The sequence below is a fragment of the Crocodylus porosus genome, unplaced genomic scaffold, assembly GCF_001723895.1.
Source record: "Crocodylus porosus isolate Cpor-Errol unplaced genomic scaffold, CroPor_comp1, whole genome shotgun sequence".
NCBI classification, from domain to species: domain Eukaryota; kingdom Metazoa; phylum Chordata; order Crocodylia; family Crocodylidae; genus Crocodylus; species Crocodylus porosus.
The window spans coordinates 7,152,557-7,164,680 of record NW_017728918.1 but is presented as its reverse complement, the minus strand read 5'-3'; the positions used below and the strand labels follow the sequence as shown (position 1 = coordinate 7,164,680).

The window sequence follows — 12,124 nt, the reverse complement described above, 5'->3', positions numbered from 1 at the left end:
GATGCTGGGATCTGGGACAGACATTCGATAGGCTGGTTTCATTGAAACCAAATAAGTCTGATACTAACTACATCCATCCGGGTGTATCTCGCAATTTTGCTACCAGACTTATGTGTCTTAACTTCTGTTCTGTTATAGGTTTAGGCCGGTTTCTGACCACCTAAACTGGAAAAAGTGTAATGTCTGTACCTGCCCACAGCCCCTAGACCTCGCTGCAATCTGCTTGTTCCCCCAAACCCACTGACTTTGCTACCTTTTCCCCTGGGACCATAACCTCTGTTTTTGAGCATGCATTATGAAACAGGCTCTATTCAGAACACCCACTGCTTCCTAACAATTAGATTAAGGCTTCATTTAACGTCACAAGCAAGTTGCATTTCCCTTTGCAGCCGGCCAGGATAGGAAGGGACGCGGCGCAGTATAACAAAGTAGCAAGCTGCTCTCCGCTTTCCCTGCCAATTCGAAGGGGAAAGATCGATGCTGCTTCGTTTACAGTCAACCCCGCTGAATAATGGATGGGGGAAGCTAATGATAGATTGAAAGCTTGGGAAGGAAGCCAGCGCGCAACAGGAGTTAATCTCCAGAAGAAAAAAAAAATCTTTGCCGCAAAAACAAACAAAAACCCATTTTGGAGTGAGAAAAATTGGCATTAATAAAGGTGGCTTTTGCCAACTAGGATTTTGTGAGCGCCTGATAAATATAAGACCACTTTATTAGATAGTCAAGGCATCTGCCTTCCAAGGTAGCTGAGCAAGTTTTAACTTTCCTACTGATTATTACCAAGTGTGCCAACAGCATGCTACCTGCTCTCCGGGTAGCAACTGGACTTCGCAATCGTGCTCCTTTGGGCAGTCACTGATGCCTGCTCCAAGTGGGTAGAAAAATGCTCCCTTGGGGTGCAGCTACATGACACATAAATTGGCGTTGCTGCGTATGAAAAGGTGGGGCAGATGCAAGACACACAGCCCTGTTACACAGGAATCCCTCGAAGCCGGAGGAATTGCATGCAGGCTTTCACTCGAATCCCCTGGAAAAACGTGGACTGACTTCACTGCTTGGGAAAGCGCCTACGGAAACCAGAGCCGCTGCACAGCCTCCGCGCTCCTTCGGACACGGCGCTGCGGCTCCCTCTACGACACCGTGCCGAGCTGGATGGATAGGGCTAGCACAAAACCCCACAGGGCTGATGCTAGCTTCACTGCTGGTCTCCACCTAGGTAACTCCATTGATTTCAATGCACTCATTCCAGCCTTACACCAGGACGAGCAACGCTGGGACCAGGCCCTTGGTGCCAGACCCTCAGTGTCTGGGCACACGAATAATTTATCTGAGGGTAAAAGAGGGCTCATAGCTCAGCTGGTCCATGAGACCTGACCATGCAGATGCTCCTACCCTGCAGCAAGGATAAGAGCGCATGCACACAGTGACTATGGCTGACATGGGGTAAGGCTCTGCCCCTTTAATCCCGCAGCAGAATTGCCGTATGCCTTTCCCCTGCTCATGTGCAGGGGGGGCATATGGAGCAGCCACCGGGAAGGCTGGACAGACCAAAGACCAGGCTCCTTCTTGGAAGAGGCAGACTGCAGTCAGCATCAGCTGGTGTTTAGAAATACAGGCCAGGAGGCCGAGGTGTAGCCGGGCAGCACCGGCTGCAGCAGGGCTGATGGCAGCAGTGGCTAGAATTGCACCTGTCCACAAAAGCAGTGCCCAGGGCTGCTGCCTTGATCACCCCCACCCCGCTACACTACTTGCGGTAGGAGCCCCGTCTTGGGCTATCAGGTCTAGTCGCCTTTTTTCACTGAAAAAAAAGCCCAGACGAATCCCCTGATTCCCACTTCAAGCCGTCACCCACAACGGCAAGGAGCAATATCCACAACCTCAAGAGGGCTGAGTTCATCACAGAGAAGTGGCGCGGGAAGCGACCTCCAGAGGTCGTGCCGGAAGCAGGATCAGTCCTGTCCAAACCGTCCTATTCACATCCACCATCAAATCTCTTACTACTAACAAGACGTAGCACCCAAACCTGCCCCAGGTTACAGCCAGGGGACCCGGGCAGCTTCCGCGAAAGGTTAACAGATGCTCAAGAGATCCCAGGTAAAGTGCCATATAGTGCAACACAATTAATTCAAGTATGAAGAACAACTCAGGCAAAGCACAGGGTGGACTGCGGGCATTTGCGCTGTGCTCCATCCCCTCCGCGCCTCTGCATGTCTAGCAGGAAAAGCCCAGATCCTCTGCAGAGAGGCATCAGTGCCCATCACAGGTGAATGATGCCACTAGTGCACGAGCAGGCCACACATCAGTAGTAGCGGTGGCCGCCCTCCAGGCCGCGCCAGGCAGTCGGCCTCTTTCCGTTACAGCTCTCCTTTTCCTTTAGCATCTCGGGCCTGCTAATTACTGCCACTAAATATAGGTTTCCTCAGCAGTTAAACTTTGGCCTCTCCTTCCCCTGCTTCTTTCCTGCAGGTCTCAATGTGGAAATCATAAGGACCAGACTCCATTCTCAGCTGCGCGGGGATAAATCCAGAGTAACCACCGCTGGCTTCCAGCAGAGCTACTCTGTATTGGCATGGGAGTGACCGAGAGCCCTTTGCACTCGGGGTGTCAGGGCAAACTCCAAAACCGCTCCTTCTGCTGCTGTTGATGGGCCTGATTCTGAGCTGGGGCTCCAGTTGCAAGGAGGCAGCTCCGCTGAAGATAATAGAGTAACCTTGGTAGAGATGCAACCTGAGATCCAAAGCAGACCTGGCACACTGATATGTCAGCCACGGTTCAGATTGTAAATGTTTTGGGGTGTTTAATTCTGTATCAGACCTGGACACCGGCATGGGCGAACTGGGCGGCCACCTGGGGCCCAGGCAGAAAGGGGGCCCGGAAATGGTAATGTTTTCCTGTTGTCCAATTATTATTATCATTATCTCTGGCGAAGGGGGGCCCGATACAAAAGGTTTGCTCAGGGCCACCAGGAGTCCGCGTCTGGTGCTGTTCTGCATTTGTACAGCACCGGGTGCAACAGGGCTCTGGTCCAGGACCAGGGTTTCTGATTGCTGCAGTAGCAATCAATCATGGTCACAGTCATGCTGAGGGGACAGCTGATTTGTAGTTCAGGCCCTGATGAGGGTCAGTACATTTCAGGCACGTCTACATGTTCATTAATGCGCCTTAGATGCTGTGCATTTAGTTTAGTACTTGCTTAATAGAGTACTAACTAAATGTGCGGTAACTAGAGCTACTGTGCAATAGCACCAATGCATGCATATTTTGTGATGCTTACTGCGCATTAGCCTAATAACATTGCACTGTGGGCTATGAGCACGGTTTTTAACCGCCATGCGACTGCGCAGTGTTATTAGGCTAACACGCAGTAAAGTGTCTGATGTAGACGTGCCCAGTATGTGGCTTTGGGAGATACGCTTCACTCTCCTTTATACTGCTCCGGTAACAAAAAGTGAGCTTACATTATATTTATCTATTTATACATACATTATATATTTATATATATATTTATGGAGCCTGGGCTCCGTAAATGAGGTGGCATCCAGCTGTCCGCCTGTAAAACGGAAACAACTCCACTCCTTCCTTTCTCGCACTCATGCTGTGTGGTGCCTATTTACATTTTGAGCACTTCAGAGTAGGGCTTCCCTCTGGTTATATAGGTATAGAAGGCCTGTCACCATATGGCCCCAAGCTCAGCTGTGACCTTGAATTGCTTTTGATGCCTGTTTGTAGCAACACCTGGCAGGAGCAAGCGCTGCTTACCAGCAACATAGCACCGGGGCACTGTCCTGCCGCGGCTGACAGGTGCCGACTGAATCAACAACAATATATGTTTCACCCCCTTCCTGCTTGTCCCAGAGTAAAATGCATGCAAAGTGCTGCTGTGTTTTGTGTGTGTTATTTTTCACTCAGTGTTTTCCTTCTTGTACCTAAACAATATAACAAAGGCTCGGGAGTTTTATGCAGTTTCCTTAGGGCCATCTTTTCAAAGGAGCACATTTTCTTTGTGCCTCAATTCCTCTGTGGAAAACCTGCATTTGCAAGGAGCCAGAGGCCATGCCAAAATTGTCTCTGTCAAGAGGCAACACACAGACCCATATCCTTGGACATGCCTAATTCTCATGGACTTCCATAGACTCAGTGGTGGTCAGGCAGCTAAATACCTTGGTGGTCCTCAGTGGTGGTCAGGCACCTAAATACCTTTGTGGTCCACATCCTCGGTGATTTCCCATGTTAAGACCAAGGGGAAATGGGGCCTTTAATCTCTGTATCAGCCCATGCTTTGCTGCCTCACCTGAGTTTCCTGAAGGGTTTGGCTACAATCTCACCCATCAATTGCCAGAATCAGCTAGGATTATGGAGCTTATTAACCAGATCTCTTCAACCCGGTGTCTTTATCTCCCTGGGGTCAACCTTCCGAGTTTTAGTTCAGAACCAGCAGCGATCGATACGGATGCTATTGCCATGCATTCAGCTAGCTTCTCTACATCTCAGAGAATGTCATTAGGGCCGCATAATTCAGCTTCACAGCACCCAAGGTAGGAATTATCAGCCTGTATTGCAAAGAGCTTAACACAAGCTCAGAGACAGGGTAAGTGCTTTGCCAAAAGGCATGCAGTCTACTAGTGATGGAGGTAGAAACCTAATCCCAGAGCCCTGTCTGAAAGTCCCCTGCTCAAGCCATAACTAGACTTCCAGGCTGTTCATTTTTTGTCTTCACTTCACCCAGCACAGATAGTAAGGGTAAGATATGTTTTTCCCATTTACCCTCCAGAAATAGCCTCCAGTTTTGTAGGCATAACGCTGCCCCCCACATGAAATATCAATGCAAAGTCAGCGTTGCCCAGTTAAACGTCTGATATGTTATAGTCAGGTATAGAGCCAGTTAGAAACTTCACGGGCTCTTTACTTCATTTTTTTTCTAAGTAAACAATTTTTCATAATAAACTCAAGCTCTTTTTGGGGGGGAAAAATATTTTCCCCCCCCCAACAAAAAATGGGCATTGCTGTTTTCTTTCCTTTTTGTTAAAAATATTGTGCCTTGCTTGATGTCTTTTTATTTTTTATAACACATATGCCTGAAATGCTGGCCTACTTTTTCATATAATGCACATTCAAAATTTTTTGGCAAATGAAACATCATTTTCAAGAAAGAAAGTCTTTGAAACCTGAAAGTTTGCTAAAAATTTTTTCCAACTATTTAAGTTGGTCTAATAAAAGATATCAGATTCATCCAAAGAGCCTTGTCTGCCTTTATTAAATACAACATTTCTAAAATATTTTTAGCGGCATGATTTATCACTTTATTTTACATTGCGGGGAGGGGCAAAAATTGATAACAGAAAAGACAAGAAAATTGTTCTGGGTCACATACTTCAAAACAAAGAGAAGGTGGAAATTTCCAAAAAGGTTTCCACTAAATGGCTTGGATGCCTGACAGCACTTGAGGCAGGGAATCTGCTGGCACAAATGCAGTCCTTTGGGCCCACAAGATTTTTGTGCTGAAAAACTGAGAGAAGGATTGTTTGGGAATCCCCATAAAATGAGAGCCCAATTAGAGCACTACAAGTTTGAGCATATTCTATTGCTAAAGCACCATCCAAATAGGGAGATACTCCCAGGCTGGGCTTTTCTCACAATAGTAGCTGAGCACTTAGCTGACGTTATTATTCGTGTTTTTCTTCATGGCACTTGGTGGGAAAGCACCTCCGTTTTAGGAAGCCCAAAGAATTTGTGACTTCCCAGGGGTCATACAACTGGACTATGGCAGAGCCAGAAACTGAAACCAGGCTTATTGAGTCTCAAGCCAGTGTTGCAGGACTGCACAATGCTGGTATAAAATTGGCAAAAAAATGTTTGTCAACACACGTTACTAAGATCCACATGGAATCGTCACAGGGTATTACCTTTAAAGTTAAGTCTGTTTTTTTAATGTGACTTCTGAGGGCCGGAAGGTCAACTATCCTGACAGATTGAGGTCTTGTGTTTTTATGGAACCAATTCTTCACATAGTGAAAAGAAATGGACTCTAGAAATGAGAGCACCTTTTTATGTCTACCTTCTCCCTACCTTCAGATGAACCCAGCTAACTATCTCCCACATGTTATAAGATAGAAACTCATAGCTAGATGTAATTGGAAGGCAAATACAAATGAGTGGGCATCATGGACATTTTCAAAAGACATCAGAATTTTTTATTTTATATTACATTTTCTGGGAAATTTTCTTTCATTCTAACATTGAATTTTTTTTCATTTTGGAAGAGCTTGGAAAAGTTTTATTTTGGTAAGGATAAATTGCTCATTCTCTCCCACACATTTTTTGCTTTCTGACTTTTGGGGGGGAGCAAGTAGGTTTTCCCACCAAAATGAAACAAAATGTTGGTTCAAAAATTGTCACAAATGGTATTATTTTCACTAAAACTATAATTTTATTGAAATTTTTAGTTCTGGGGATAAAGTCTTTGTGTGTGTGTGTGCGGGGGGGAGTCACTGGAAAATTTTAAACCAGATGGACTCTTATCTTCATATCTATAGCAATATCCAAACCAGAATTTCATAAATTCAGAGATGTTAGGGTCAGGAAGGACCTGAGCAGATCATCGAGTCCGACCCCCTGCCCTGGGCAGGAAAGAGCACTGGGGTCAGGCGACCCCAGCCAGGTGCATGTCTAGCCTTCTCTTAAAGACGCCCAAGGTAGGGGGTCATGAAGGTTGGGTTGGTTCCATTTTTGGTTTCATATTCATTTCTGTATCACTTTGCCTCTTCATATGTTCCCCTCTTTGTGATTAATTCACTTCAGGCCCACAAAAATAATCTTTGAGGACTAAGGGGGAGAGCAAATTCTCCCTCTTTTTAATGTGTGTTGGGTTGTACACTCGCGTTGCCTGTGTACAGTCATGATCCTCTGGAAGTACACTTGGCCTGAGCCAAAAGGCCAAGAAGCATATATCTTCATTGCCTGGGCAGCATAAGACCACCGTCAGACAGCTTAGTGATCAGTGAAGAGTCATGTGGTCAACGAGTTTCCTCCTCAAGGTTTATGAAATTGATAAGCTACAAGAGAAAGACAACAAGGATGTGTTCAGCATGGGTTACCGCTCAACCCTCCACCCATCGGCTGGGCTATATAGTCACAGGGGCCTTTCCCCCTTTGGGGAATATCCCAAGCCTGTATCATGGACTGTTTTTTTTAAACCAGTGACCAAGGATGCCTTTGTGTAGCATTCAACATATTACGTGTGCTTCTGCCTTGCTTCAGTAAAGCATCTGATTTGAGTTGACCCGGAGAAGAATCACCTATGACAGGATTCACTACTGACATTTTTGTAGCTTTATCCAACTTCCTTGAATAGCCTCCAAAGGGATAGCAAAGCCATTACTCTCCAGCCTGACTCATTATCATAACTCAACCGTAGGAAAAAATCTATCGTGGTCTATGTTCCGCTCTGGCTGAAGTCAGTGGGAATTTTGCCTTGGATTTCAGTAGAGGGAGATACAAATCCTAAACCTTCCAAGGGAATTGTAGTTGCCTGATAGACTGTCACTTAGAACAGAGCCCAAATGGGCACAAGAAAAAAGCTCACCAGGGATGGAATCCATAGAGATGTGAAATAAGGCTCAAGGTCTGTCATACAAGCTGGGTACAGACAGTGAAAAAGCCCAAGGCTTAATCGTTTCAGACTCTGCAGGCTAGTCTAAGATGCACGGATTAAATTGAAACAGAAGAGAACAGACATTTACCTTTGATTCAGGAAATGTAGCCACAGGCCTGCAGTGGCTCAGGCCAGGAGCTGGGAAGGGGGTGGTATTAGGGCACAGCTCTCTGGCTGTGTGTTCATTTCCTCTTCCTGAGGCCCCTGAGGTCTCTGGGATTTGCAGTCCAGAATCACAGCAACAGGACTCTGCAGGGTTGCTCATCACTTCCTCTTCCTGCTTCCAAGGCCTCTGGGATTTGTAGTCCACAGTTGCAACCAGCAGTAAGTTTGATTGGAAGCAAGAGGATGTTTAACACACTTCCCTGGCCCCAGACCCAAGCCGCGGTTTGCCTGGGGGTAGGAAGCCTCCCCCGCAGACTGGACTAAATCCCCACGTGGGCTTTCACCCCACCACCCGTTAGTCAGCCAGTCCTCACTGCCTCAGCTAGGGAGCAGAGGGGCGGAGCCAACCCTTATCTCTGGAGCAGACAGCACAGTCTAGCCCAGGGCTGCAAAGCATGCTGGGATGCTGGAGGTCTCTGATTTAACTTGAGCCAGGAAACGAAACCGAGGCAGAAGTTTCATAAACTGGTTTGACCCAAATCAGTTAAGTCTGATACTACATTCAAGCAGGTCGTTTTGAAACTGGTTTATGTGCACTGGATTTCTATTCTGTTACAGGTTTAGACCAGTTTCTGATCACTTAAACCGGTTTGCGCGTAACTTCCATCCCTAGCTACAGTGGGCTGCCAAACACACTTCAACATGAGCTGTGAGGGATCCACAGGATCAGAAACAGCCTCAGTGATATCTGTCGCAAAGAAGTCCCCAACCCACAAGCAAAGGACTCAAATCCACATCCCTATCATTGCAATGTGAAATCCAAGAGTGGAGTTAACCTTGTAGGACATTCATTCATCTGCTTGGACAGTTGTCAGCCTAATTGGCTGCAAGCCTCCTGGAGGAAACATGGCCTTCTTGTTTTACAACAAATAATCCTTAAATCATGTTTGCTGTGGGCTATACAATGCAGGCTTGTTGATCTAACACAACTTTGGAAACAGCAGGCCTGAAGAAGCAGCAATTTCCCGTTTTCTTTGCAAGACAGGCTTAAATGTAAATAGCACGAAGCAAGGAGCATGATGCCAATGTATTTCACGCACATAACAAATATTTGTTGCTGCTAATCAGCGCATCATTTCAACAGCACAGTATCCAAATGGCAGGCTGACTGCAATGTGAACCTCCTAGTGGCTTATGGTACAGGTACACAACACATCTATTACGTGGGAAATTGAGTTTACTGCATAGTAAAAGTGAAGTGGGTATGCTGTTTTAACCTAGGGTAAGTTGTCTTACATGAGGTTAAGTGTAAGGTCAGGGAGCTGGTTGTGTGTCTGCCCCTTCGTACGGAATAGGATCTGGGGTAGATTGTGTCACCTTAATCTCATTGTGTGTCCATCCCCTCAGACACTATTTTCATTTTGATTCAGGTTTATGCATCTCAGAGGCCCTCCAACTCCTGCAGGACAAACTCACGGTGTGCGAGCCAAAGCTGAGCCCCTTTAAAGCCTGCAGTGTGTGCGATTACTTCTGCAACACCTTCATCAGGCACTACCACCTCTACCAATTTGTGCTGTGTCAGGAGAGGGACCTCAGACAGCATTTGGCCCATCTGGAAGTCTGCGGGCCCCCGCAGCCTCTCCCGCTGATGGCAGGCACTGAAGTGGAAGCAGCAAAACACCAGCAGCAGCTGGCTGCCCTCTCTGCCGCAGAGGCCCAAAAACGGACCAACATGCTGCTTCTCCAAGAGAGGCTGCACTTGGAGAAGGAGTGCATGCTGCAAAGGGTATATGACAGAGTGGATGCACAGGCAGGAGCCCTGGACAGAAAGGTAAGTGCGTGGGGCAGGCCTACTCAATTTAGAAAAGAGACACTTGAGGGGGGCATGAGAAGAGTTTGCAAAATGCTAAATGCTGATGAGAAAGTAAATAGGGATTTATTATTTACTGCGGGCGTCTACACAAGGCACTAATCATGCAGGAGCCTAATAACACTGCACAGAAGTGTGCTGGGCAAAACCCATGCTAATATGCTACAGCTGTGTAGTAGTTTTAGGCTACTACACACTGTTTTGTTCATCCTTTGTGGGTGAAGATGACTGCATTGAGCGGGGCGGGGGGAGAAGAGAGAAAAGAAGTAGGAAAGAAACAGGGAGGAGGAAAAGAGAAAAGGAGAAAAAAGGAAAAAAGGAGAGGAGAGAGAGAGAGGAAAGAGTAAGAAGAGGGGTGGAGGCTAGGTCACATGGGTATGCAGGTGACTTATAAGCCTGCTCGCAGCCTTGAGCAATCTGCTGCAGCAGGGGCAGGAACATAATGAGGACTGGGAATGAGAGGTTTTCGTTTTCCTGGCCACGCATTTCTTCTTTGCATTCCCATGCAGTGCTGTTCAAAGGCCAGTGCTGTTTTGGATTGATGGATGGTCACAAGTGATTTGCTCCCATGACTCTAGGGAGCAAATCTGGGGCTCCAGGGAGCAAATCCACGACTCCAGGGAGCAAATCCACGACTCCGGGGATGCTTACTGCACAGTAAGCATCACTAAAAACCTGTGCGCCGGCACTATTGCACAGTAGTGCAAGTTAATCAAGTCGGTTAATCAAGCACTAAACCCGCCTACAGCACGCTAATGTACATGTATATGCACCCACTGTCTCTCACGATGTAAGAACTAGGGGTCACAAAAGAGAACTAGTAGTCATTTTTAAACTAACAGAAAGATGTTCTCTTTTCATGCAGTGTGTCATTGAAGTGTGAAACTTGTTGCCAACAGATGTGGTGAATGCTGAGAGTTTAGGCAGATTCAAAAAGGGATTGGACACGTTCTTGGAGGAAAGGGGCATCAGTAGTTACTGAGCCTAGGAGTTAGGGGGACAGCCTCTGAATCAGAACTTCCTAGACCTGAACTGCTGGAGGCTGCAAGTCGGAGAGAAACCAGGGGAAAACCCTGGTCATACCCTGTTCACTGTCCCCTTCAGCATCCCCTTTCTGCTGCCGTGTGACAGCAGATACTTGTCTGACCCAGTAAAGTGGCAGTTCTTATATTCTTACAGGGTCTGTAGAGAACAGGCAAGTCCCTCTGGGTGCCTGTCTGTACCACAGGAGAAAATTGATTGATCAAGCAGCTGAGAGAATAAGCTCCACCTACATTTATGCCAGCGAGCATGCTCCCTACCACTGCCTGGGAACAATTATTATTACTATTGGTATCATCATCGTTGTTGTTGCCATTTTTGTTGCAGTTGTTATTATTATTATTTCATGACTTTGTACTGTGGCAGCATCTAGGAGCCCCACTCATGGTCTGGGACCCACTGTGCTAGGGGCTGTACACACACAGAGCAAACAGTCTCTGCTCCAGAGAGCTTTAATTCTAAGGGCAACCTGCTCATGATGCCACAATATCATCACTTAGTCACCAAAGACCTTCTTCAGGCTCTGGGGCCCGGGAGCATGGCTACCTCCCCTTGTGGGGTCTGCTCCCTTTTGGGGTCTCTGGCACGCCAGCTGGAGGAGCTCCAGGCCACAGTCCAGAGACTGCACGCCATCAGGGACTGTGAGCAGGCAACAGACTCCTACTGCCAGGCCCCTCTCCACCTTGAGCAGGAGGGTAGACCACGGTCTCCCTCCAGGACAAGGGAGGACTCCAGGACCTCCCGCTCTGTCCAGTCAGGGGCATGGACCAAGGTCGTCAAGGGCCCTAAGGCCCGCCGCACCAAGGCCCCTGCCCTGCCAAAGCTTAGCAACAGGTATGCACCTCTTGCAGCCCCGATAGAGCTTGCTCAGTTGCCAGCTCCGACAGGCAACACATTAGGGTAGCATGGAGACAAGCCTGTGGCTTGGATATGTAACATGTCCATACTGATGTAATACTGATATAATTTATATCAGCTTTTTACACCAATAAATGTTTTCGCTCGATCTGAGCCTTCAAGAGGCCTAGAAGCGATTACACTGGGATTCAGGGCAGCTAGCTTTTGGGGAGTAACTGCTGCGGGGGATGCTATTAGAGGGCCTCACCACTGGGTGATAAGGGCACAGGTCACATTATTGACCTGTTGTTATTTTTCCTTGAGCAAAATATTTACTTCTAATTCGAACGTCCCAGTGTTGCTACTTCTAATTAGCCCCAGTGTTGCTTCACCATCGCATGTATGAAGCCCCAGCATGTTTCAAAATGGCCGTGGGGGCACTTTATCTAAGCCTCACTGAATGATAGTTTCATAGTTTCATAGTGGCTAGAGTCGGAAGGGACCTAGGTAGATCATCTAGTCCGACCCCCTGCCTGAGCAGGAAAGAGCACCGGGGTCAGATGACCCCGGCAAGGTGCTCATCTAACTTCCTTTTAAAAATCCCCAGGCTTGGAGCCTGC

General features: G+C 47.3%; 1 protein-coding gene across 1 annotated transcript in view; it reads left to right on the top strand.

Annotated features, from left to right (window-relative positions):
• The window catches only part of CUNH8orf74 (chromosome unknown C8orf74 homolog), a 30,734-nt gene that overhangs the window by 15,306 nt on the left and 3,304 nt on the right, over positions 1–12,124 (top strand). The window contains exon 4 of the mRNA XM_019538108.1: positions 9,187–9,587. Coding sequence (XP_019393653.1) covers positions 9,187–9,587 — 401 coding nt within the window. The remainder of the gene's footprint in view (positions 1–9,186; positions 9,588–12,124) is intronic.